General features: G+C 45.2%; 2 protein-coding genes across 2 annotated transcripts in view; one reads left to right on the top strand and one right to left on the bottom strand.

Annotated features, from left to right (window-relative positions):
* The window catches only part of RPL28 (ribosomal protein L28), a 532136-nt gene that overhangs the window by 468071 nt on the left and 36440 nt on the right, over nt 1–27625 (bottom strand). The window lies entirely within an intron of this gene.
* On the top strand, nt 16193–27456 carry LOC310649141 (uncharacterized protein; the record flags this gene model as incomplete). Its single annotated transcript, XM_083377427.1, has 5 exons — nt 16193–16465; nt 17094–17217; nt 22369–22628; nt 22722–23225; nt 26928–27456. The coding sequence occupies 5 exons, from the start codon at nt 16193–16195 to the stop codon at nt 27390–27392; spliced, it is 1626 nt and encodes a 541-aa protein (XP_083233553.1). The 3' UTR covers nt 27393–27456.

Genomic DNA, 27625 nt, shown 5'->3' with positions numbered 1-27625 from the left:
CCGGATCTGGCCCGTGAAGTGGTTTCATGTGGCCCGCGAAGCCATCCTGGAAACAGTGAGGGAACGGCCCCCTCTGCCCTGGCCCTGGCCCAGAGACCCTCCTTCTGCCAGAGACCCTCAGAGCTGTCCCACTCCTGCCCAGGCCCCCATATGCACCCTTGATACGAATGATGTAGAGTTGGCCATGCCCACCCAGTAGGCCATACGCACTCTAGCCACACCCACCCAGTAGGCCACGCCCACCCGGCCCCTTGAGGGCAACTGCAATGCTGATGCGGCCCTCAATGAAATTGAGTTTGACACCCCTGCACCAATTGTACCACTTTTGTACCGGCCCTCTCAATTCCTGGCAAATAGATGGGGAAGAAATGGAGGTAGTGACAGATTTTATTTTCCTGGGCTCCAAGATCACTGCAGATGGGGACTGTAGCCAAGAAATTAAAAGACGCTTGCTTCTGGGGAGGAAAGCCATGACAAATCTAGACAGCACACTAAAAAGCAGAGACATCACCCTGCCAACAAAAGTGCGTATAGTCAAGGCTATGGTCTTCCCAGTTGCAATGTATGGCAGTGAAAGCTGGACCATAAGAAAGGCTGAGCGTCAAAGAATTGAGGCCTTTGAACGATGGTGCTGGAGAAGACTCCTGCGAGTCCCTTGGACTGCAAGGCGATCAAACCGGTCAGTCCTAGAGGAGATCAACCCTGACTGCTCTTTAGAAGGCCAGATCCTGAAGTTGAAACTCAAATACTTTGGCCACCTAATGAGAAGGAAGGACTCACTGGAGAAGAGCCTAATGCTGGGAAAGGTGGAGGGCAAGAGAAGAATGGGACGACAGAGAATGAGGTGGCTGGATGGAGTCACTGAAGCAGTAGGCGTGAGCTTAGATGGACTCCAGAAGATGGTAGAGGACAGGAAGGCCTGGAGGAACATTGTCCATTGGGTCGCGATGGGTCGGACATGACTTCGCAGCTAACAACAACAACCACTTTTAGAATGTGGCAATATTCAAGTACCACCAGTCGCCTAGCAAGGTGTCAAGAACTTGATGACCAAAAACAAAAACGGAAAAAAGTGATAAAGTACAGGTAGTCCTCATCCCCCTTTATATCCTCTCTTCTCTCACCCCCTTTAATATCCTCTCTTCTCTCACCCCCTTTATATCCTCTCTTCTCTCATCCCCTTTATATCCTCTCTTCTCTCCTCCTCAGAAGGACCCAGGCAACGCCTCGCGCAGTTCCAACTGGATCTCTGCCTGAAGACTGCATGAGGCTACCTGCCATCCCCAATCAGCTGGAGCTGTGCGCTTTGATCCTGAGCTCTCAGTAGGACCCAGGCAACGTGCAGTTACAGCTGACTTTCCCACAAGCCTGTGCGGCGCTGCTGCTGCCGCTTTACCTCATCCACTTTTACACTTTTTAACAGGTTTTTTTACAGTGCTGTTCAACCCGTCATATGCATACCACCTGCTAGGTGCCAACGTACCACTAGTGGTAGGCATACCACCAGTTGAAAAGCCCTGCCCTAAACGAGAGCTACCTATCTTCCTCCCAGCTCATGGCTTTCCTCTAAAAAAATCTCCCATCTTCTTCCCTTAAGCATGATCCCGTTTTATCTGAAAGCCTGACTTCTCCTTTATGCTTTCAGGTATAGCACTGGACTCAAAAGAGTGGCTAAATATTCACGTAGCAACAGAAAAGAATATATTGTAGTCCAAGGTTGAACTGTGGAGTCCTTGGTGTTCTCTGAGCTTGATTATTTTCTTGCAGACATTTCATAGGTAACATCATCAGTGCTAGAAGGGAGTGGGGTTTGCTCTCTGTTTGTATGCAAGTGACGTGCCCTGTCATTGTTGGTGGGCGTGATCTTGGTGATTCCTTGGTTAGCAATAGCACTTAGACTTATATACCGCTTCACGGTGCTTTACAGCTCTCTCTAAGTGGTTTACAGAGTCAGGATATTTGGGTTCTCATTTTACTGACTTTGGAAGGATGGAAGGTTGAGTCAACCTTGAGCCAATGAGGATTGAACCCCTGGCAGTCAGCAGAATTAGCCTGCAATACTGCATTTTAACCACTGTGCCACTATGGCTCATGTTTACACTGTTGTTAATACAGATTAATACTAGACCAATAATCAAGCAGTAAACAATGCACCAATCAAGAAACTATCAACTCAGACAAACAATCAAACAGCAATCAACAACTGTAAGCCGCCCTGAGTCTTCGGAGAAGGGCGGGATATAAATGGAATTAAAATAAAATAAAAATAAAATAAAATAAAATAAATAAATACATATTGGAGGAAAGTACAAATTCCCCTCTCCCAAATTAAAATTTTTATCTTCATAGCAATTGTAGTTAAGCTAGTGAAATTTAGAGTAGTGTGGGAATTTGAATCAGGTCTTTTCTAACCAAGACGTGGGCAAAAAGGTTAACCATCAACTCCTTCTTCATGGCTTCCAGATCTTTTTCCAGCCACCACTGATGAAAATAGTTGGAATGATTTTTTCCCCCCATTTTGACTCAGGAAAATCTCCCAAAAGATTTAATCTACTTTTAAACAAGCAGACCTAGAAAACCCCCATTTCTCCTTGACATACAACAATAAGAGAGCGTGCCCACCTACCTTTCTTATCATGGTCGTAAAACAAATACTGCAGATGTTAAGTGGAAGCTGTGGTTGATTTTTATTATTATTATTATTATCATCATCATCATTATCGAGTTGGAAGGGACCTTGGAGATCTTGTAGTCCAACCCCCTGCTCAGGCAGGAAACCCTATACATTTCAGACAAATGGTTGTCCAATCTCTTCTTAAAAACCTCCTGTGTTGGAGCATTCACAGCATCTGGAGGGAGGTTGTTAGATGAACTCTGCAGTTGTTAAGTGAACCAATGGTTCACTGTGGGCGCAGTTTTCTCAAAAACTGGAAGTAAGTAGCAGTTTGGGGCAAAACTGCCATAAAACACAGTCACATGACCATAGGCTGTTGCAAATGGCCATAAATGTGGCCATGTTACCAAATGTTCAAAGTTCGGTCATGTGGTCATGGAGGGGTCTGACCATGAGAACTTCAAATCCAGGTCGCAAGTCCCCTTTTTCAGGTCAGTCTGAACTTCAAACGCTCACTCAACAACTGGTCGTAAGTCAAGGTGTACCTGTACAGGAATCATCTGTATGCATACCCACTGACCACAATCCTCATCCTATCTCAAAATGTTAAAAATGCCCCCCACCCCAAGATCCTCAAGTTGTCATCTTCTGATCCAACCATTGCATCTCTGGAGTTGGGTGCTTCAATAGGCCAAGTACTTAGATCAATTCACTGTTCTGTCCATGGCTACTTCCAAAATGCCTCCCACAAGGGGAGGAGTGCAGAGCTGAGTCACTGAATCAGAGGCAACTGCCTTAAAAACACTCATCCGCGTGGCCTAGTGCAGGGGTCCTCAACCTTGGCAACTTTTAAGATTTGTGCACTTCAGCTCCCAGAATTCCTCAGCCAGCAAAGCTGGAATTCTGGGAGTTGAAGTCCACAAGTCTTAAAGTTGCCAAGGTTGAGCATCCCTGGCCTAGAGGTTAAGGCACCAGGCAACAAAGTTGGACATTATGACTTCAAGTCCCACCTTAGTCATGAAAGCCAACTGGGTGACTTTGAGCTAGCCACTCTCTTTCAGCCTAAGCAATTTTACAGGATTTCTGTTATGCGGTTCTCCTCCATGAGTTATTTCTAAAAATAATAAAAGGGGCATATAAATAAAATAAAGTAAATCCTGGAAAAACAGATAATTCATTTGTTTCCATCTCAGGAACTATGTCACAGATCCTTATATGGACTGTTTTTGGGAATGCAAAAAAAAGTGAATTTATGATTTATGATTTTGATAATTAGATTACATTATAGTAAGAAGAAAGAGGGACGCGGTGGCTCAGTGGGTTAGGACGCTGAGCTTGTCGATCAGAAGGTCGGCAGTTTGGCGGGTCGAATCCCGAGTGCCGCGTAACAGAGTGAGCGCCTGTTACTCGTCCCAGCTTCTGCCAACCTAGCAGTTCGAAAGCACCTAAAAATGCAAGTAGAAAAATAGGGACCACTACGGTGGGAAGGTAACAGCGTTCCGTGCGCCTTTGGCGTCTAGTCATGCCAGCCACATGACCACGGAGATGTCCTCGGACAAGCGCTGGCTCTTTGGCTTTGAAACGGAGATGAGCACCGGCCCCTAGAGTCGGAAACGACTAGCACGCATGTGCGGGGGAACCTTTACCTTTACCTTTATAGTAAGAAGAGAGGTGTGTTAAAACCACAGAGTAACAGGTAAGCTTATAATTGCTGTAAATAGGATTGGAAACCCCTTCTTTGTGTCTTGTTTTTTTTCTTTTCTATTTTTCTTTTTTTCTTTCTCGCATTTTTAGCCTTTCCTGATTTCTTTCTTGCTTTTTCTTTTCTTTTAATTACTTTACATTAGTTTTTAATCTTCCTACTAATTTCTTAAAATTAAAATTATATAAAGGAGGAAGTATGCCCGTTCTTTGCGTCTTGTTTTCTTTCTTTTGTTTTTCTTTTTTCTTTCTTGCATGTATAGCCTTTTCTGATTTCTTTCTTACTTTTTCTTTTCTTTTAATTACTTTACATTAGTTTTTAATCTTTCTGATAATTTCTTAAAATCAAAATTATATAGAGGAGGAAGTATGCCTCAAATTATCAAACAAAATACATCTTCAAAAAAGATTAATGCAATTAACCTATTTCATTATTATAATGAATTAAAAGAACAACTCCTCTAGCAACTACGGCGAACCACTGTGACTTTTTATTATACAATCACCCAATCTCCTCCCTATAATTTTACCGGCTACATCAGGGGTGTCAAACTCAATTTCATTGAGGGCCGCATCAGCATTGCGGTTGCCCTCAAGGGGCCAGGTGGGTATGGCCTGGGTGGGCGTGGCCTACTGGGTGGGCGTGGCTAGAGTGCAGATGGCCTATTGGGTGGGCGTGGCCAACTCTACATCGTTGGCATCAAGGGTGCCTATGGGGGCCTGGGCAGGAGTGGGACAGATCTGAGGGTCTCTGGCAGAAGGAGGGTCTCTGGGCCAGGGCCAAGGCAGTGGGGGCCGTTCCCTCACTGTTTCCAGGATGGCTTCGCGGGCCGCATGAAACCACTTTGTGGGCCGGATCCGGCCCCCGGGCCTTGTGTTTGACATGTCTGGGCTACATTGTTCAGACTAAAAGCCTTCTCTGAAAGCCTCTTGAACCAAAGCCCAAGCAGATCAGTTCCTAAACTGCCAGGATTGCTCAGCCGATCTCTTTTCTTTTTAGCAGAGAAAAGCGGAGAAAGACGGAAAGACAAAATAACTGCAGGATGATTTTTGATTACTAGTTCCTTTAGGAAGCATCTTTAATCTGAATCCAATCCAACATATTTCACTGGTGACACTAGGATAAACAAAGGAATTGGTATATCAGCAGGCACCAATGACTGGTATGCTGTTTTTCCTGGCTAATTTGTTTGCCCTCTGATTGACAATCCCCTTCTCTTTGCTATAACTTGGGGACTGGAAGTTTTTCCTCCGGGGGGGGGGAAAGCTCCCTAGATTTCTTGAGACAAAAGCATCAATCCCCTCCCCCCCCAATCCTGACACCCCTAAAAGAGGCTGCAAATCTCAAGCAACCTGGGAGCCCTGTCTCCCACAGGCTATTCTCTGGAGAAATTAAGAGCGAACTTTCACAAGTCAAAATAAACACTCTGAGCTCTATTTCTGTCCTTGCCACTCCAGCAGCTTTGCCGCTCTAAATGTGTAGCAATTAGTGCATTCCCCAAAGTTGCTTGCCTGGGGAAAGAGATCCTTGCATTTGGTGAGCTGGCTAGATGTCTTGACAACCCAAATCTCTGTAGTCCCAGGGGATGGACATTTCCAACCTGTTTGCCCTCCCCTTGATAATCAAGTGCTCCTACCAAAATAGTCCCTTCTCCCTGTCCTGAGAAGAAGTTCAGGCCATTAAAACAGCATACCAAACAGCTCGCACAGAAGCAGTTTCAGAAAAAATTATGTTAAATCTCCACCCAATATGGCAAGGCTACAGCGGCCATCTTAATTCCCTTCCCAGAATGAAAAGCGATCTTAATCAAAGGACAGCTTGGTCAGTGATTAAGTAACCAGGTTAATAACCAGGAGAGGGTGAGTTCTTATCGCACCCTTAGACATGAAAGCCAGCTGGCTGTCTTTGGACCAATTACCAGGAAGCTGTGAGTTCTAGTTCTACCTTGGACATAAAAGGCGGCTGGGTGACTTTGGGCCAGTCCCTCTCTCTCAGTTGAACTTACCTCACAGGGTTGTCGTTGTGAGGAAAATAGAAAGACAAACAAGTATTAGGCGTGTTTGCCACCTTGATTTATTTATAAGAAATAATAAAGGTAGGATTATAAATAATTCGTGTACAGCACAGCTATCTTTGGACCTTTCACCCAATGTGGGTGTGCAAAGATATCCTCTCCTCCCATCCAACCAAGATTGTTGTTGTTGTTAGTTGCGAAGTCGTGTCCGACCCATCGCGACCCCATGGACAATGTTCCTCCAGGCCTTCCTGTCCTCTACCATCTTCTGGAGTCCATTTAAGCTCACACCTACTGCTTCAGTGACTCCATCCAGCCACCTCATTGTCGTCCCCTTCTTCTCTTGCCCTCAACCTTTCCCAACATTAGGCTCTTCTCCAGTGAGTCCTTCCTTCTCATTAGGTGGCCAAAGTATTTGAGTTTCAACTTCAGGATCTGGCCTTCTAAAGAACAGTCAGGGTTGATCTCCTCTAGGACTGACCGGTTTGATCGCCTTGCAGTCCAAGGGACTCGCAGGTGTCTTCTCCAGCACCATAGTTCAAAGGCTTCAATTCTTTGGCGCTCAGCCTTTCTTATGGTCCAACTTTCACAGCCATACATTGCAACAGGGAAGACCATAGCCTTGACCATAGCACTTTTCTTTGCAGGGTGATGTCTCTGCTTTTTAGTGTACTGTCTAGATTTGCCATGGCTTTCCTCCCTAGGAGCAAGTGTCTTTTAATTTCTTGGCTGCAGTTCCCATCTGTGGTGATCTTGGAGCCCAAGATACAGCAGTTTAAATTAAAACTCCAATAGGTATAATATGTATTCATGTTTCTAAACTACCTCTCCCAACCCAGAGAATTCAAGGCTGAAAACTTCAACTATCTTCTTTCAGATGAGGTTACTATACCATGACCGATACTTGGTCTTTATATACCAAAAACAAATATGGAAATTGCCCCAAATTGCCACCGATGCTTGGAAAAAAGGCTATGCTGTCAGAGCTATAAAATTTAGGCAACAGGGAGATTGTGCAAAGAGTCCAAAAGTTGTGTTCCTCCTTGCTGCCACCCACTCTTTGCCCAGGTGTGTGGATCCTTCCTTGCTGATTTTTAAGGACAGCTGGATGCAGAAGAAATGCCAATTTCTTTATAGCAATTTATCTATAGCATATAAATGGTCGTTTCCTTTCATCAGTCCATTTGTGAAGAAAAACCTCCTCCCCTTTGTTTATAACGGAAACTGAGAATCCATCTTCACCTCCAGCTGTTGCAAACTAACCTTTCAGGATTCCTATCCTGTCTGGCTAGTCGTGAGAAAAGCCAGGATTTGTGGCTTACCTCCCCCAAATCTCTCTCTCTCTCTCTCTCTCTCTCTCTCCCCTTCTCTATTTTTCATTATTTTTTTCCCTCCCTCTTTTCCTCTTGCTTTTTCTCATCTTCTTTTTCATTCTTCATTTCTGTCTTCCCTTCCCTCTCAAAGAAACAGAGCCTGCAACTTTCCTACATCTTCCTGTACAACCTGCAAGAGATGAAGATGTAGAAGAGCCTATTGTCCTTTCGGCAGTCATTCTAAGTGCAATTACACACACCTACCTCTTACACATACCCTAACTTTTTCACTAAGCCTTGGATGCTGCACGCCCAGGGACAGTCAGCCCACCACAAGCTTCCCCTGATAAACATCGTAACCTGATCCAGCCTTCTGCTACTTCCTGCAGGTACTCACCTGTCCGAATCACAAACAGGTCTAGCGAAGACAGACGTTTTTTCTTTATACTCTTGTTTCAAGCTTTGGTGAGATTGCCTATTCCACCCACAGGCTCTCTTTTGTGCGCACCTGGTTAGTGCACAACTGTTTGCCCAGTTGATACCTAGGAGATATTTATGGTTCGAGCGTTTTCCCCAAGGTTATACAGTTGATCGACTGTAGAGGCTCGCACCAAGAGACTATTGCAGTGCTGGGTGTGTTGACTTCTTGGAAAGAAATTAAGACAGTTAGTATCCCATACCATTCAGGTAGATGAACAGGTAGATGAAAGCATCTCCAGCACTTTAGCTGCAGGATCCAAACATGAAAAAGGAAGATAGTGTGTTTTTAATGCACAGAAACACACTGAATTAAGCAAAAAAAAAAAACCTGCTGAAATTTTTTGTAATGTTGAAAGGAGATTAAATTCTTACAGTAACGAGGGACAAAATCTGTACAGGTAGTCCTTACAACCATTATTAAGCCTAAAAGGAGAGAAGCAACCTAGAACTAAGGAGAAACTTCCTGACAGTTAGAACAATTAACCAGTGGAACAACCTGCCTCCAGAAGTGGTGAATGCTCCAACACTGGAAATATTTAAGAAGCAACTGGACAGCCATTTGTATGAAATGTATAGGGTTTCCTGCCTGAGCAGGGGGTTGGACTAGATGACCTCCAAGGTCCCTTCCAACTTATTATTATTATTATTATAAAATTTCTGTAGCTAAGCAAGACAGTTGTTAAACGAGCTTTGCCCCATTTTACAATCTTTCTTGCCGCTGTTGTTAAGCGAATCGCTGCAGCTATTAGATTAGTAGCATGATTCTTAATGGAATCTGGCTCCCCTATTGACTTTGCTTATCAGAAGTCACAAAAGGTGATCACATGACCTCGGGACAGTGCAACCGTCACAAATACATGCCAGTTGCCAAGCGTCTGAATTTTAATCACATGACCACAGGGATGCTGCAACGGCCGTAAGTGAACTTTTTTTTCAGTGTTGTTGTAACTTCTAACAGTCACAAAAGGAATGGTTGCAAGTTGAGGACTACCTGTAAAGCTTTTTATTACACTGGGCCTGAGTTAAATTCCTCCTTTTTCTTTGACGTATTGGCGGAGGGAACTTCAGGAGAGGCTCATATCTTAAGGCAGACATGACGTCACGTGACGTCGCGCAACGTATTGGGACAATTTTGCCATTGCCAGCAATGGGCTGGGCGTGGCTTCCACATGACGCAGTTTGACACCCCTGTCTTAAGGGAAGTGTAACAGTGCCTAGTGCACGGGTCGGCAACCCGCGGCTCCGGAGCCACATGCGGCTCTTTGAGCCGTCTCCTGCGGCTCCCAGCCGCCCGGTGCGCGCACACCTCTTCGAACGGGCAGTGGTGCGCGCGCACCTCTCCAAATGGAGAGTGGCACCGCCCATTTGGAGATGTGCGCGTGCACCTCTCCGAATGGGCGGAGGTGCGCGTGCACCTCTCCAAACCTTTGGAGAGGTGCGCGCGCACCTCCGCCCGAACAGGCAGTGGCGCTGCTCGTTGGGAAAGCTGCCACGGCCCGTTTGCACAGCTGCTGCCTTCAGAGGAAGGCGGCAGCGTGCAAACGGGCCGCGGCAGCTTTCCCAACGAGCAGCGCCACTGCCCGTTCTGAGAGGTGCGTGCGCACCTCTCCGAATGGGCGGAGGTGCGCGCGCACCTCCGCCCGAACAGGCAGTGGTGCTGCTCATTGGGAAAGCTGCCACGGCCCGTTTGCACAGCTGCTGCCTTCAGAGGAAGGCGGCAGCCTGCAAACTGGCCGCGGCAGCTTTCCCAACAAGCGGCGCCACTGCCCGTTCTGAGAGGTGCGTGCGCACCTCTCTGAACGAGCGGAGGTGCGCGCGCACCTCTCCAAACCTTTGGAGAGGTGTGCGTGCACCTCCGCGCGAACGGGCAGCGGCGTTGCTCTTTGGAAAAGCTGCCGCGGCACGTTTGCAGGCTGCCGAAGGCGGCAGCTCTGCAAACGGGCCGCAGCAGCTTTCCCAACAAGTGGCGCCGCTGCCCGTTCCAAGAGGTGCGCGCGCACCTCTCGGAACGGGCAGTGGCGCCGCTTGTTGTGAAAGCTGCCGCAGCCCGTTTGCAGAGCTGCCGCCTTCCTCCGAAGGCGGTAGCTCTGCAAACGGGCCGTCGCCGTCACACAACCGGTTCCATCATACATTTAAAAAATGGCAAATGCGCGCATCCGCGCATGCGCAAGAAAAACATTTTGCACATGCGCAAAACTTTTTTTGCGCATGCACGTGCATGGACGCACGCACGCGGATCCCACTTTTTTGTGTGTGTGATGGAACCGGTTCCCAGTGGCTCTTTTCCTTTTTCAGGTTGCCGACCCCTGGCCTAGTGCAAACCAGGGCAAATGCCCAATTTTGTTTTCTTTTCTTTGAATTTTTATTAGTGGATTATAAGATAAAATACAAATACAAACCAAAAAATTAAGAAAGTTAAAGAGAGGAGGAGAAGAAAAGGGCAGAAAGAAGTAAAAAAGAAAGAAAGAAAAAAAGTAATGACTTCCGACTTTCTCCAGTGCAATAGAATACAAAAAAGTTACAGCCTCAACCTTTTGCTTTACATTTCTAAATGTTTCAAGCCATTTCTACAACAACAAAGTCATTCTAATCGTCAAAGCCTAAAATTAGAATTTCATTTTTTTCCCCAACTTTGAGTACAAAATCAGGAAGTGGCTTTGAAATGGAAACTGAACTAGATAAATTATTATCCTTAATAAAACAGTTAATTTTTGCGATCTCCAGCAACTCCATCCCCTTTACCATCCATTCTTCCACTGTGGGAATTAGTGAATCTTTCCATCTTTGTGCATGTAAGATTCTTACCACTGTCAACATATTTCCCAACTTTAATTCCAAAGCCGTATTTGGTGTGAATTTAATCGCTTCTGATTCCTATCAGACCAGAATGATGCATTTCTTTCTGAATATCAAATGCTTACCAAGAAGTCTCTGCCTCTCCTTATCTCTCTATGACTTTCAAAGAAGTACATAGAGCCAACATAGATGGTTAAATTTAGACTTGCCACCAAGTTAAGTGAACTGTCTCATTTACACAGATGCACTGCTAGTGATATCTTGCAACATCATGCAGACTTCCTTTTATCCTCATACTTTCAAATCCATGATTGATTCAGACATGTATCCCAGACTCCAGGATTTAATTCCTACCCATGCTAGGAAAGATAGGCAGCTGACAAAAAAATGTCACAAGGTCAGAGTATAAATGTATGTGCTTAAAGATGCCCTAAAATTCCTAGTCCACTGAGAAATGAGATTTCTCACCCCAACTGCCCTCTTTTTATTGCAAATCTCTATGCTGGAGAATAATATACGGATACAAAACCAACATCAGAAATAGCAACATTCAAGAACCAGTGCCAGAAGATTTCAGATATTTGCAGATGTCAAAGTAACTCTTCTTCAACGAAGGAACATCAAAGGGAGATGCTGGCCTGAAATTGCTGAATATATTGAAAGTCAGAAGGTCACAAAAGTAGTTCAATCCTCCAAAATACAGGCAGTCCTCAGCTTACGACTGCACTTGAGCCTAAAATTGCTATTGCTAAGCAAAACAGTTGTTACATGAGTTTTGCCCCATTTTACAAGCTTTCTTGCCACAATTGGTAAGTGAATCACTGCAGTTGTTAAGTTAATAACACAGTTGTTAAATGAATCTGGTTTCCCCATTGACTTTGCTTGTCAAAAGTTTGCCACAGCCGATCACGTGACCCCAGGACACTGCAACCGTCATAAATATGAGTCAGTTACCAAGCCTCTGAATTTTGATCACATGACCATGGGGGGTGTGCTGTGATGGGCACATGTGAGAGGACAAGTTGTGAGTCACTTTTTCCAGTGCTGTGGTAACTTTGAACAGTCACTAAATGACGGTTTGGAAGTCAAGGATTACTCATCCATCCGGTTTCGTGTTCGAACCTGTCCATACAAATCCATAATTCCCATTCAGAGCAGATCAACTACTATAATCAGCTGAAATACAGTACCGAGAATGATTTAAACGCTTGGGCGTTCACCAGCCTTCCATGGGTCATTGACTTCAATGGAGCAAAAGAATTCATTGGGACAAATTGCAAAGAGAAGGGGGAGGAGATGTTCCAACAGACTCTCTCCCACCCCCCCCCCCCTGGATCCTCTCTCAGTCTCTCAAAGGCCTGGAAGGGCATCCCTAAAAAGAGGAGACCCATTTGTACTGTATGAAGTGAGCACCTATGTATTTAGGAAGAAAGATTTTCATTTAAAAAACACTCTAAACACTTAAATTCTAAGTCTTCTCCACAGGGGCTGACTTTGGATGGACAAATTTGAGACAGTTTTCTTCTTATATTTTCTGGACCCTACAAGATTGTTTTCAAACAAAGGAAGAACCTCTGTAAAACAGACTAGACTAGCAGGGCAGGAACAGGAGAGCATTCGAAATGGGACTCTGACTTGTAAAAGTCTTAAGAATCAGATTAATTGAATAAGTGCAAAACAGAATTTACGCTGTACCAAAGCTACTGGAAGAGAGACTTTATTGTCACTGCAACATCTCAAGATGCTTTCACGTTTTCTTTTACTGCTTTCTCTCACCAAGCGACAGGTCTGAGTAAGGAGTTCTTAAATATATACATATAGCTTCTATATATGTTTTAACCTTGTTCTTTTCAACAAGACAGCATGACTTATTGACTCGATATTTCTTGACATTATTTTGCACTTAGCAGAGACTAACCTGCCCAATGCTTTCTTCATCACATTTTATGCAAAAGTAAAGCCCTGCTATAGAAGGCGGCATTTGGCTCCCAAACCAAATTTTTGTAGTACCTCAAACCTTAAGAGAAGTACTGGTACTCTTTGACTTACAACCAGTGGTGGGATTCAGCCGATTCGTACCCCTTCAGCAGGACCAGTAGCTAATTTTTTGTTGCCCAGGCCCATAATGGCAGCATCCACTCAGAGAACCGGTTGTTCACATATTAGAATCCACCAGTGCTTACAACCCACAATTTTGATTGTAAGTCACGATGGTCATAAAACAGATCATCACATGATCTTTTCTGCAGCTGTTTTTAAGAGAACGCAGGAGTCATAAAGCGAACTTCATGCTTATTAAGCAGATGTCACAATGGTTAAGCAAACCCCTTGTTCACTATGGGCCAATTTTGGCTGAAACCGGAAGTAAACACCGGTTTCCAAAAAAAATGTTGTGAATTGCAGTCAGATGAACACGGGACGCTGCAAACTGCTGTAAACCTGGGCCAGTTCCACGCAGTCACAGGTGGGGGCCTGGACATCAGAACTTTGCATCGGGTTTGTAAGTCCCTATTTTCTGATCTATCTCAACTTTAACAGGTCATAAATCGAGGTCTACTGTACATCTGGACTGCAAAAATCCAGATCTCCACTAGATAGCAGCTCATAAACATAAACCTCTTCGAAGTTTTATAGCACTGAGCTGGTAGCCTTATAGAATCCATTCAAACATAACTACTGAATTTTGGCTTTGTTTTCTGCTGTTCTGAGGCCGTCTCACCATCAACATCAAAATTAAACCTCCTAGTCCTATTTACACGTGCAACCTTGTACCCACTCCACCCAGTGTAGTCTTCATTCCTCCCAAAAGATTAGGTGTGCCCTCCCCTACCAGCCCACAAATGGTTGTCTGATCCTGATATTAAGACTTCTTAATACTAAGTACTTAAATAGTACTAATTAAGAAAATTAGAGTGTGCAGAAACAGATAGATTGACTTTAAAAATTAAAGAGAAAGAAGACTCAGTGTACTTTAGAACATGGGATAATTTTTATCAATGGCTAGAAAAATGAGTCAGAGAGATAGGAATGTGTAATTTTGAATATATATTAGTAAGAAGGCGGCTATTGAATATTAATCAACATATTGTTTATGATAATTAACTATAGCTATTACTGTTAGTTAAATACATGTACCCAGATAATATGCTGTTTGCTAAATATTGAAAATGTTACTTGGGAAAACCCCAACCTTAACTCAAACCCCAATCCTAATCCTGACCCCACTCTATCCCTAACCCTATAAAAACTATTAAAATCTATATTAAAAAAAGACTTCTTTTCTTCCAGAATCACACCCAGCATTTTCCCCACCAGTTTTTCATCTGATAACTAACCATACAGAAAGCAAGATACAAGTTTTGAAACTGTACAACATGGAGGCTTCACCTCACCCAACAACTATTACATTCCCCATAATATCCATTCTATCCATCAGTTCCAGCTGTGGAACTGTAGTGCATTTGAATGCTTGTTTAAAAGAATGATCTCATTCTAAAAAACCAACAGCTCTTACCTTTAATTTGGTTCAAACGTCATAATGGATACTCCTCTCACATCATATTTCCATGCTGTCTCTGTTCTTGATTCCGGGTGCTGTCAGCAGCCAAAGCAAATGAGAAGGTTGGATTGTATATACATTCACACTGTGCCCCCAAATTCTTTGCTCTCTTACAGAATGAAATGTCTTACCCCTTCAGCCCTTTGCATAAGATACGTCAGTCCTAGGGTCATTCCCCCAGCCAAAGTAAAATAAAAGGACACAGTTCCAACACTGAAAGTGGCAACATTCAGAAATCAGCAAGGAATGTTTCCACCTCCAAGGTCACCCAATAGCAAAGAAATGAAAGCTACCATTCTTTAACAAAGAACTTAAAAGGAGATGCTAAAGCTAAATTGGAGAACCAGATTTTATGTGACCGAAGACAGTTAGAGCTCAACCCAACTCAGGTACTAGGCCACACCTCTCTGTAAGGTGAGAAAACATGATCTTGCTGATAGTAATTTGGAAAAAGGTGGGAGAAAAGGCTGTGAGATAAAAATCCTACTGTCTACTAATCCTACTGATCTCCTTAGTTGTAGCTAGCATTCAAAAACACTTTGTGTACAATTTTTTGATGAAATTGGGGGTTTATGGTAGGTTTTTTTGTTTTTCTGGCTCAGAACATGCAGTAGCTAAGTCTCAAGAGGGCCCTGCTTTGCAGAGCTTACCTTTTTTAATTGTTCCCAATTTTAATTTGACAGAACCAAATCTAGCCACTTAATTATCCAAAGAAAGACATTATCTGAACATGGATTTCATGACCAATGAAGCTTGTGACTCACTGGGACTTGATTTTTTTTTCTTTTTTTCCAGTATTCCACCTTATTCTTCTTTTCCAGCAATAACTTTTGGAGAGATGAAGGAAGACCATCTTTCCTCTTTACACTAGGAACTAAACTTCACACACGAGTGTGGAAGGTTGGATCACATACAACAGGGGTCTTCAAACTTGGCACTTTTATGACTTGTGGACTTCAACTCCCAGAATTCCTCAGCCAGGCATGCCCCAGGCGTACCTGGCTGTGGAATTCTGGGAGTTGAAGTCCACAAGTCATAAAAGGGCCAAGTTTGAAGACCCCTGAAATACAACCTCTTTGTAAATATTAGATTTCTTAATCAAGGTCCTTTAAGGGTTTTGCCAAACACTGAAGGGAGAAGTACGAATATGGGGCATCAATACTATCTTTTTTCATGCTCATATTTCAGTTTGATACCTTCCAGATGTGTTGGACATTAAAAGCCACAATCCACAAAAAACAGGCTGGGGAAATTTAGGGTTACCAGACATACAACAAAACACATCCTCCTTTTTGTCCTCATATCTCAAGTCTGACAAGCATAGCGTTACAATAAAATATTGGTTCACTTTTTTTAGTATCCTTTTATTATTACTTTCGATTGTCTAAACAACACTCATTTAAGCTTTCACATATTACTATCTTGTAAACTGTCTACTTCTTTCTTTCCCTCAACTGTGTGAAATTTGAAAAACGTCAGTTAGTAGGACTTTTGAACATCTTTTAATGAATAGTAAGTGACTTCGGACATACAATTTTATTTGAGACATATGTAAACAATGTACTGTTAGATTGCATCAATATTCTTCTCCCGCCCCCCGCCAAATATTCTTTGCAAATATATATACATATTAGCCGTAACGATGCCGTCCCTTTCTGTTACAATACTGGAAGAAAAGTAGAACTGCTAACTTTAAAACGCGTTTTTATCCACTATGACTTTCTTCCAGATCTTGTTGAAGGAAAAGTATTTATATGCAGCAACTAGGACCCGACTTCTGGCGGAACGCCTACCAATACATTCCTCCGGTTTCAAGGCTTTCAAGCGCAATCCCCCATCTTGGTTGTGGGAACCTCGGCTGCAACCCGCTCCAACTTTAACCGTGCCACCAAAAGAGATAGGGCAGTTTCACGTCTGTCGCCATTTTGGATCGGAAACGAAATTGCGGGAGCCATTGGAGAGCAGCAGCAGCCGCATTTTCTCGCAGGTATTTATGGGCAAAGAGCGCATGGGGTCCTAGCACGCTCTAGGCATGCCGTTTCATATTTACAACCCCAACCATTTTTTCTCTCTTTTCCTTTGCATCAGTGATCGGGTTTGTAGTTCTCTAAACACAATCGTCTCCCTTATAAGAAGGCCCTCCTGATGCATTAACTATATTTTCCCACGAGTCTTAGCCAGTTACTGAAGTCGTGGTCCAGCCACAGATGAGGGAAGACTGGTTGATCCTGTGAATCTTTCGAAGTTGCTGCCGTTTGTATTCGGTTTATAACCCGCCCGATTCTCAGAGCAACTCCTCGGGACGTGAGCTAGATTAAGCAATTGCAAAGAGAGAGGTAGAATCTTGTGACACTTAAAAAAAATTACCAATGTATCTATTACCATACAAGTCCTCTTCATCAGAGGCGTGACATCTTGGGATGAGAGAGAGGTGTATATTAAACACCTTGATCTGTGGTGGGAGGTGGGAATAGGGAATAAAATGGAGCCCATGCCGACCGTGATAATTGACAGTAGCCATTCACAAAATCCAAAGTTACCTTGAGCATTAGAGCAATTTTGCCACCTGACAGATTAGTGCTATCTAACTCTTAATTCATATCTGAATCCCCCAGGTGCTCTCAGATACACCCTGCAGTTGTGACGCACACTTTGGGCCAGAGATGAAGGTGTCTACCAGATCCTCTTCGCCTAGAAGGAAGAAGAAAAAGCTGAGCTGTGAGCTGCAGGATGGCTTTGGTATCTCCTCTGATCTTTTTTGCACAGTTATGCAAGAAATAATAAGCAGGAACAGTGTTTCTTGAGCTTTGCAACTTGAAGATGGCCGGCTGGGGAATTCTGGGAGTTGAGGTCCACACATCTGCAAGTTGCCAAGGTTGTGAAACATTGGGCAAGAGGCTTGGCCAACGTTCCTATCCCTGAGCTACTTTGATCTGCCAAGGTTCTCTGGGAGCCACACGTTCTGTTTTTTCCATCCTCATTGATTTTATTTTTTTGTTTAAAATATTTATGGCCTAGCTAGGGTGGGGGGGGGTCTAGTGTCAGTTCGCATCTCGTGAAAAAGATTAAGATCAATTATAACTTTCTTTAAACACACAGAATAATAACCACAGTGATACCGATGGAAACATACAAAGGAGAGAAAGGCTTTTTCAGGTCCTGGACACTTAAGTCTCAAAAACAGAATGAAAAGCCAAATCATTGACTGGCACTGAAAGGGCAGCCATGGCAATGCCCGTCTAGCATCTAGGAAAGGAGGATTCCCAAACTAGGGTGACACAGCTTGTACCTACCTGTTTCTTCTAACATGGGACACCCTTGCAGCCCTTTTCTGCAAACCTTCAGATTTGATTACTGTGAGAATCTCTGGCATTCTTACAATTCCCACCCTTACAGGTAGTCCTCAGTTCACAGCAGTCCATTTAATGACCATTCAATGTTACAATGGCAGTGAAAAAAATGATTATAGCAATAGCAATAGGACTTAGACTTATATACCGCTTTACAGCTATCTTTCTCTAAGCCAGCATATTGCCCTGAAATATCTGGGTCACTTTATCGACCTCCGAAAGATGGAAAGCTGAGTCAACCTTGAGCAGCTCAGAATCGAACTCCTGGAGTGAGCGGTGAGTTAGCCTGCAGTACTGTATTTCAACCATTGCACCACCATAGCTCTTGTGATCATTTTTCACAGTTATGACAGTTGCAGCATCCCCATGGTCACCTGATCAAAATTCGGATGCTTGGTAACTGGCTTATATTTATAACAGTTGCAGTGTCTCGGGGCCATGTGATCATCTTTTGTGATCTTCTGACAAGCAAAGTCAATGGGGAAGCCAGATTCACTTAACAGCCATGTTACTGACTATGACTGCAGTGATTCGTTTAACAACTGGCAAGAAAGGTCATGAAACAGGGCAAAACTTACTTAAATGTTTTGCTTAACAACAGAAATTTGGGGTTCAGTTGTGGTCATAAGTTGAGGACTATCGGTATTGTATACAAAATGCTCCCACCACCTCTCTTCTCCACAACAATCCTATGAGGTGGGTTTATACATTTATTGGTATGCCACCTTTATTATTTTTACAAATAACTCGAGGGGATGAATATATTCAGTATACCTTCCTCCTTCAATTTTTTCCACAACAATCCTGAGAGATGGGTTGGGCTGAGGGAGAATGACTAGCCCAAAGTCACCCAGACATCTTTCATGGCTAAGGCAGAACTTGAACTCGCAATCTAGCCTAGGGCCTTAACTACTAGTTCTCAGGGTTGACCTGAGAGGGAGTGATTAGCCCAAAGTCTCTCAGCCAGCTTTGATCTCTAAGGGAGAATTAGAACCCATGGCCCCCAGTTTCTAGTTCAGCAACATATGTATACATGTGTCAGGTATTAAGGCTCTGAACATAATTACTATTAAAAGGCTAGCAGAAGCACCTAGGGAACTACTGTAGTTTTCATAGAACTAATGTGAGGGGTCTTCAAACGTGGCCCTTTTATGACTTGTGGGCTTCAACTCCCAGAATTCCTCAGCCAGCATGCCTGGCTGAAGAATTCTGTGAGTTGAAGTCCACAAGTCATAAAAGGGTCAGGTTTGAAGACCACTGGCCAAAAGGATGGGAAGCATCACATATTTGCTGCCACACTCTGCCTAAGCAGCAGCTTCCGAGCCAGCTCCATGATCAGAGAATGGATTACAGTCCTTATCCTGACCTGGTTTACATAAAATGTTGAGTTTAACCATGGCATATTGAATAAACCACAATTGGCAGGGTAAAAGCATAAGCCTCAAACAAATGCAACACGGTGTATTGCACATAGCCAAATATCAGGTGTAGATCTTACGACAAGTAAGATGAGATATTTATAGTCTGCTCTGAAATTCATGTGACAGATATTCACCTTTCATCCGTTCATTTAGCAACCATTCGAAGTTACAAGGACACTGAAAAGTGATTTACAACCAGTCCACGCACTAATGACCATTGCAGCATCCCAATGGTCACATAAATCAAAATTTGGGTGTTTTGCAATTGGCACATATTTACAACATTTGCAACGCTGGCTGAGGAATTCTGGGAGTTGAAGTCCACAAGTCATAAAAGGGCCAAGTTTGAAGACCCCTGACTTATTTGTTAAGGGGTGCACAAACTGGAGCACCTGTTCCTTCTGCTATCTTTACCTAGAGGGGCAGAGATTAAAAGATCACAGGATTAGCATGATTGGATGGATCTAGAGCAGGCGTGTCAAACTGCCGGCCCCCAGGCCAAATGTGTCACGTCAAAACCGCACCCACTCCATTGCCGGCAATGGGGGGAAGGTCACGAGACATCATGTGACGTCACAAGTTTGACATGCCTGAGGAATCCATCCGTCAAAAAATTTAACATGGCAGCCGCAACCATATAATCAAATGGCTTTGATTACAGAGTTGTGGCTCCATCTTGATCAGGGGTGGGCAACTGTGGCCTGACTGAGGAATTCTGGGAGTTGAAGTCCATAGATCATAAAGGGACCATAGTTGCCCACCCCTGACCTTGATTTTGTTGATCCTCCAGAAATAAGACAAAAGGAAAGCAACTGGATTCCAATTGTATCCGAAGAACAAAAACTAAGCTGTCCCCCCCCCCAAAAAACCTACCTTTTTCTGGCACTCTCTTCCCTCATCCTCTATTTCAGGCCACCCCATCACAGTGCCCTGCCGATCTAGCGGATTTCAATGTTTTAAAATCAGCCAGCAGAGCCATCAAGTGGGAGACAAGGAGAACTGGAGCCCAAGGCTTCTGAAGACGCAAATTGTGAAAGGTAGCTCTGTTCTTCCCCCTTTCACTCCCTTCTCTAAGCTTTGAGCAAGAACTTTGTGCATCTCAAAATTTCATTTCTCTGCACATCTGCTGCAAAACCAGCTGCTGAAGATTGGTTACCAGCCAATAAATAACATTCATCACTCCCATTGCAGAATACAGCAGAATTACCTGCTCCGGGAAACACAACTGATTTAACAAGCTTCCTACCCTGCTGATATCAAACAAATTTACGGAGAATACCAACTAAAAACAGATAACATTTATTTTACTTTTTTAACCACATAATAAAAATCAAGCGAATACTGGAACACAATAAAAAAAGCTCAGGTGCAACCCTTATCATAAATCTTAAGTGGCCTAAGCATTTTTTTTAAAGAAAAAAACCACCTGATAAGATTTCTTAAAGAGTTCTAGAAGTGATGTATAAATAACGGGCTTTAGTTAATTAAAAAGAACAGAGTACGAGTTATTTGGGAAATGGTACACTAAGATCTCAATGGCTCACCGCGTATGCATTTGGATAGAGTTTCAAAGAGGTTTATTTCTTCCCTCCAGCAATTTAGCATTCATCTGACTGAGAAACGTCACAACAAGCTGGCTTTTTTTTTATTATTAATGGATGCATTTAAATTCTTTTTTTCCCCTGAGAGCTCAGAGTGGCATATATATCAAAGCAGGGATGCTTCCTTTGTCTTATTTTCACAATTTCTGAAGGTGAGAGTGAGTTAGTTTCATCATGTGCTTACTCATTTTAATCCAATTTTCTGGCATTATGTGACATAGGAAATTAACACTACACTAGACTAAAATGGGCCTGGCTAGTTATGGTAAGCAGGGTTGGGTAAACATTATCCTAATAATGCTTACCCAAGTCAAGCCTTTGAGAAAATAGCTTTTTGTCATTCTTGATTCTGCCTTGTCCCAATTCAACACTTCAGCTCTATAATTCTCAAAAAGAACCGTATTGTGTAAACCAGACATGTCAAACACAAGGCCCGGGGGCCGGATCCGGCCCACGAAGTGGTTTCATGCGGCCCACGAAGCCATCCTGGAAACAGTGAGGGAACGGTCCCCACTGCCTTGGCCCTGGCCCAGAGACCCTCCTCCTGCCAGAGACCCTCAGATCTGTCCCACTCCTGCCCAGGCCCCCATAGGCACCCTTGATGCCAACGATGTAGATCTGGCCACGCCCACCCAGTAGGCCACACCCACCCTGGCCACGCCCACCCAGTAGGCCACACCCACTGTGTCGCGTGACCCCGGGACACACTGCAACCGTCATCAGTATGAACCGTCAAGCATCCGAATGTAAATCACTGACCATAGGGTGCTGCAACAGTCATAAGTGTGAAAGGTGGTCGTAAGTCACTTTTTTCACTTCCGGCGTAACTTAGAATGGTCACTAAATCAACTGTTGTAAAGTCGAGGACTACTTGTAACTGTGAAGTGACTCGTGCCGTCATTCAGGGAATCCGGTTTCCCCCCCGTTGATTTTGCTTGCCGGTAACCAGCTGGGAAGGTCGCAAATGGCGGTCACGTGATCCTGCAACGGTCGTAAACACATGCCTGTTGCCAAGCGCCGGAGTTTTGATCAGGTGGCTGAGGGGATGCTGGGACTGCTGTGTTAAGGGTGAGGACCAGTCGTGAGTCGCTTTTTTCATTGCTGGTATAACTTTGAATAGTTGCCAAATGAATGGTTGCAACTCAAGGGCTACCTGTGCTAGTAATTGAGATGGATGTCAGCGGATTCGTAGGTAGCGGTGGCAGTGTTCAGTTGCTAAGTTGTGTTGACTCTTTGCAACCCCGTGGACCAGAGCACGGCAGGGCCTCCCTGTCCTCCACCATCTCCCGGAGTTTGCCCAAGATCCCGAGAGATGCTCAGGTCCTGGGCCATCAGTGTGACAGTAAGTCAGGGGTCCTCAAACGTGGCCACTTCTAAGACTTGTGGACTTCAGCTCCCAGAATTCCCCCGCCAGCCATGCTGGCTGGGGAATTCTGGGAGTTGAAGTCCACAAGTCTTAGAAGTGGCCACGTTTGAGGACCCCTGGTTTTAAGTCCTTGGAACCCCACCTGTCCATAGCAGAAGCTGCCCCGTGTCTTGGGGACCAGACCGTAGCAGCTGAGGGGACAAACCGTGGCAGCCAGCCTCTCCACCACCAGCCCAGCCCATTGGAACGGACAGCTCTCCACGATCATGCTCTGTATTGCATCCCTGAGGAAGCAGCGGCTCTGAAGAACCTGGTGAGGAAACTGAAGGACACTGTGTCCCACCAGAGCGAGCTCCTCCTCAGCCTGCGGAAAACTGTAGAGGACCAGGAACTCCAGTGTCGGGAACTTCAGGTAAGGGCCAGCCCTGCCTGTTAATGTACCAACCATGGGATGGTGAGGAGAGAAAAAAAAAGCCCCCCCTGGCAGTATGGCTTTTGTTTCCAGGAAAAAGCAGAGGCCAAGGAAGGTGAGGTTCTCGCTGATCTTGAAGGCCATGTTTCTCAACACAAAGCTGGGAAGCAGAACCTGGGCTGCCGGCGGTACCAGCTGGAGCCTGGGGGGCAACGTTTGCAGACGGAGCAGGATGCCAACCATGCCACCGTCCTCTCGCTGAGCAAGCAAGTGAGGGGCCAGCTTGAGGTCCGAGCGCAAGGTGAAGTCTTCTCCCTGGAGGGCGTCAAGGCTCACGGCAAGTGGTTGAGGTTCTACACAGGCTTTGGTGGATACCCTCGCCTCAAGGCCTTCTTGGACTTCCTCCAGGAGGGGGAGAGTCTGGAGAATGGTCCTCCCTGCGCCCTCAGTCCCGAGAACCAGCTCTTCTTGGTGCTTGTCCGCTTGCGCTTGGGGCTCCTTCTTCAAGATCTGGCTTTTCGCTTCCGTATCTCTGAATCCACAGCCTCTCGCTACTGGCTGAGCTGGACGGAGCTGATGGAACAGAAACTACGGCAGGTGAGTGAGTGGCTGTTCTTTTTCCTTCTCTCTCTCACTTTCCTTTCCTGCCTCATCCCAGTCCAGATGAGCTGTCCTAAGCTTCTTTAGCTAAGGCTGTGGTGGCACGGGTGCCCTCGCCCCAGTCCTAGGCTTTCAGCTGGGTTTTATAAAACCTTTTTGCTTGAAGCATCCGCCACCATGTGCAAAAAAAAAAAAGGTTCAATCAATCAATTTCAACTTCTCGCGAAGGGGGGGGGGGAAGATCTCACAAAGTTGGAATTGATTAGTTGAACTTTTTAGTCCCACCCAGTCTGCCGTTACCACCGCAGCCAGGCCCACCCAATAGGTCACGCTCATTTGAATTTGAATTTTGAATTTTATTGAATTTATATACCGCCCTTTCCCGAAGGACTCAGGGCGGTTTACAGGGTATATAAAACATCGATACAAAAATTAAGACCAATTTAAAAAGATTAAACTAAGTCCCTGCAACATGTAAAACCCCAGTTAAAACCCCAATTAAAACTCAGCCTGAGCCGGAAAGCTTGAAGAGCCAGGTCTTCGGGTCTCGGCGGAATGATCGAAGGTCGGGGGCAGTCCTAAGCTCCACGGGCAGCTGGTTCCAAAGGGCAGGCGCCCCCACAGAGAAGGCCCTCCCCCTGGGTGTCATCCGCCGGCATTCTTTTACCGGCGGCACCCTGAGAAGACCCTCCCTGTGGGAGCGCACAGGACGAAGGGAGCTTGATGCCGGCAGCAGGTGTTCCCTCAGATATCCCGGACCCAAGCCATATAGGGCTTTATAGGTCATCACCAGCACCTTGAATCTCACCCGGAGGGCAACCGGAAGCCAATGCAGCTCGCGGAGCAGAGGTGTTACATGGGAGTAATGGGAAACCCCCATTACAACTCGCGCGGCTGCATTTTGCACCAGTTGAAGCCTCCGAGTGGTCCTCAAGGGCAGCCCCATGTAGAGAGCGTTGCAGTAGTCTAAACGGGAGGTCACGAGCGCATGAGTGACTGTGCATAGGGCATCTTGGTCCAGGTAGGGTCGCAACTGGCGCACCAGGCGAACCTGGGCAAAAGCCCCCCTGGTCACGGCTCCTATATGATCATCAAAACTGAGCCGTGAATCCAGGAGGACACCCAAGTTGCGAGCCCTATCAACGGGGGGTAACACCTCACCCCCCATTGTTAACTATGGAATAACTTGGTCAACCCGAGATGCCGGTATGCACAGCCACTGTCTTGGCAGGATTGAGACGAAGCCTGTTTCTCCCCATCCAAACCTGGACCGCCTCCAGGCAACGGGACATCACGGTGAGGGCATCACTGGGTTGGTTCGGGGCTCACCCAATGGGCCACGCCCACCCGGCACCCAACAACACATAAGTGGGTTTTGGGTTGCAGTTTGGGCACTCGGTCTCCAAAAGGTTCGCCATCACTGAGCTAAGGTCTCGTAGCCGAACATGATGGGAACTGTTCAGATAACTGAAGCGGCACAGAAAAAAAAGTGATTTCAGTCTTCCTCAGGGGCTGCTTATTGTATTTATCTGCATTTCTGTCAACCCCTCAGTCTATCCTTAAAATGGCACTTGGATTATTTGTTTTATGTGCGCCTTCAAAAAACTGTTTTTTTCCCCCTATATGATGGTCTTTTAATTTTTCCTCTGACAGTTTCTGAAGCGGATTTCTCCAACCGTGGCAACTTCTAAGATCGGTGGACTTCAACTCCCCAAATTCCCCAGCTAGCGTGGATGGCTGGGGAATTCTGGGAGTTGAAGTTTATCCCATTAAAAAAAAGCTTATTCAAGGAATAAATGTGTGTGTGTGGGGGGGAGGGAAACAGTAATGGAAGGTGAGCTGAAGTTAAGAATTGCATTTAGCTCTCAAAGCTTTGTTTGCTTCAGGGCAGCTGGATGAGGAGAGCAGGGATTACTTTCTTTAAGGATACAGTGCCCCCTAGTGGATCAGGCTATAAAGCATACTTAACCCAACCCCATATAGAGATCTATTGTGTATTTTCCTTGTAAGATCAAACCTTAGGCTGCCTCATGCTCCCACTCCTGGAATTATGAATAAAAAAATTGTTTCTCGTTTGATCTGTGTTTGTGTGTGTGCCTTTGAGTCAGTTTTTCACTCCTGGCAACTGCCTGGATAAGACCTTGCAGTTTTCTGGTCAAAGTTTTTCCAGAAGTGGTTTTTTGCCCTTGCCAGCTTCCTAGGGCTGAGAATGGGTGACTGACCCAAGGTCACCCAGCTGGCTTAGTACCCAAGCCAAAACTTGGGTACTAGAACTCCCAGTCTCTTTGTTTCTTATCCGGTGGCTTAACCAGTGCTTCAAACTGCCTCTCCTGTTTGATCTGTACGGTGCCTCAAATCAGGAATTACACTGGAGTATCTTGTAAAATTAAGGGACGCGGTAGCTCAGTGGGTTAGGATGCTGAGCTTGTCGATCAGAAGGTCGGCAGTTTGGCAGGTCGAATCCCGAGTGCCGCGTAGCAGAGTGAGCGCCTGTTACTCGTCCCAGCTTCTGCCAACCTAGCAGTTCGAAAGCACGTAAAAATGCAAGTAGAAAAATAGGGACCACTACGGTGGGAAGGTAACAGCGTTCCGTGCGCCTTTGGCGTCTAGTCATGCCGGCCACATGACCACGGAGATGTCCTCGGACAAGCGCTGGCTCTTCAGCTTTGAAACGGAGATGAGCACCGGCCCCTAGAGTCAGAAACGACTAGCACGCATGTGGGGGGGGAACCTTTACCTTTCATCATTTAAAATTAATGGAATATACTAAATTGCCACAAACCTTTTTCTATTTATTTTAATGAGAGTTAAACCCTTTGCCTGGACTCTTTTATGCATTTATGTCCCCAGTTTTCCAAACCTCCTTTGATCCTTCAAAATAAAAACAAGGCCTTCCCCAATAACGTCTTCGCAGAAAGTCAGTCTGTGACTTTCTGAACGTCGCTGAATATTTTCCTGGACAGCAAACATTTTATCCTGGTTCACGGTCCCCATCGTATTTATCCAGAAGCATTTATACTGAGAAAGGACATGACAAGACTCTCATCTCAGCAGTTGGGACAGACATTGGGTGAAGACAGAATCTCATTCCAATTGTGAACAGTTTTCCTAGTCGCAAATCATACTAATGATCCACTATCACTCGCAAAGTTACCGCTATTTGGTTGTATCTGATCCAGGGTACACTAAGCCTTGGCTTAACCAAGGACTATATACATATATCCAAGAAATAAGCAGGGCCAAAGCAAACTTTTAATTAAATGTATTACTCCCGTATGTTCATTTCTCCCTTTATCAAAGTAAATCAGTGTTTTTTCAAACTTGGCACTTTTGAGATGTGTGGGCTTCAACTATTGAATTTAATTCAACTGTTAAAAAGAGTCAAAGTCCACATGTCTTAAAAGTTGCAGAGTTTGGAAAACACTGGATTAACTTTTAGGGTACGGCAGCAAAAAAAAAAGGTTTATGTGGCCCTCTTAACACCCATTCTGGGGGACACAAATAGGAGGGGTAGCCTTATGCTACCTGCTTATGTTCCCCACCACACCCCCAAAAGCATTTGCTTTACCATTGCGGGAACAGGATGCTAGACTTATTAGTGGAATCCCAACTATTGCCTCCTGTCGCTAACCATCATTGGATGCCTACCGTATATTGTCTGTGGGCCTACAGCAAATGAGTATTTCTCACCACTGGCAGGTTCCCGTCGCCTTCAGCCAGCGCTACGTAGATGCCTTCAAGCCACAACAGCAACTTCGACATCACAACGTGGTGCTGGTGGCTCTGGACTGCGCAGAGCTTTTTTTCGAAGCCCAAGGAACGACGCGAGGCAAACGAGGTGGCTGCCGGAGTCCTCGGGCCCACTATTCAATCCACGGGCAAGCTCTGGCCGCGCCTAGCGGCTTCCTCACCTTCGGCGCAGGAAAGAGCCGGGAGTTGCCCTCACTGCCTCCGTTCCTGCGGGCGGGAGCCGTGGAGCTGACGGCTCAGCAAGAGGCTGCCAAGAGGCAGGTACTGAGTTTGCGTAGCCTGACAGACAAGGCTCTCGGCTTCCGTTTCCTGCGCCTGGTTCACCCTCAGCATATGGAAGAGCAAGTGAGGAGGGCCTGGGTCATCTCCTGTTACTTGGCCTGCCTGCTGCATGAACCCATGGGTCTGAACTAGAGCAAGGAGTCCAGCGTCCTCAGGATTTTCGTTTTAATAACCGCCTGCCTGCCTTGTTGACGTTTTGACGACAGGGTTGTTCGGTTAAGATGAACCCCCTCCTCAGAGCTAATGCTTTTCTGCTTTCCTTGATCGTGGATAAAACAAAAGCAGCATTCACGTATTAACCCGCACAGTCTGGCAATCCAGGGATTTTATTTCAAAACCTTTCCCGAATTGTTAACGTTGTCCTG

Source organism: Vipera ursinii, assembly GCF_947247035.1.
Source record: "Vipera ursinii genome assembly, chromosome: Z".
Taxonomy (NCBI): domain Eukaryota; kingdom Metazoa; phylum Chordata; class Lepidosauria; order Squamata; family Viperidae; genus Vipera; species Vipera ursinii.
This window is presented reverse-complemented; position numbering and strand designations above follow the sequence as displayed.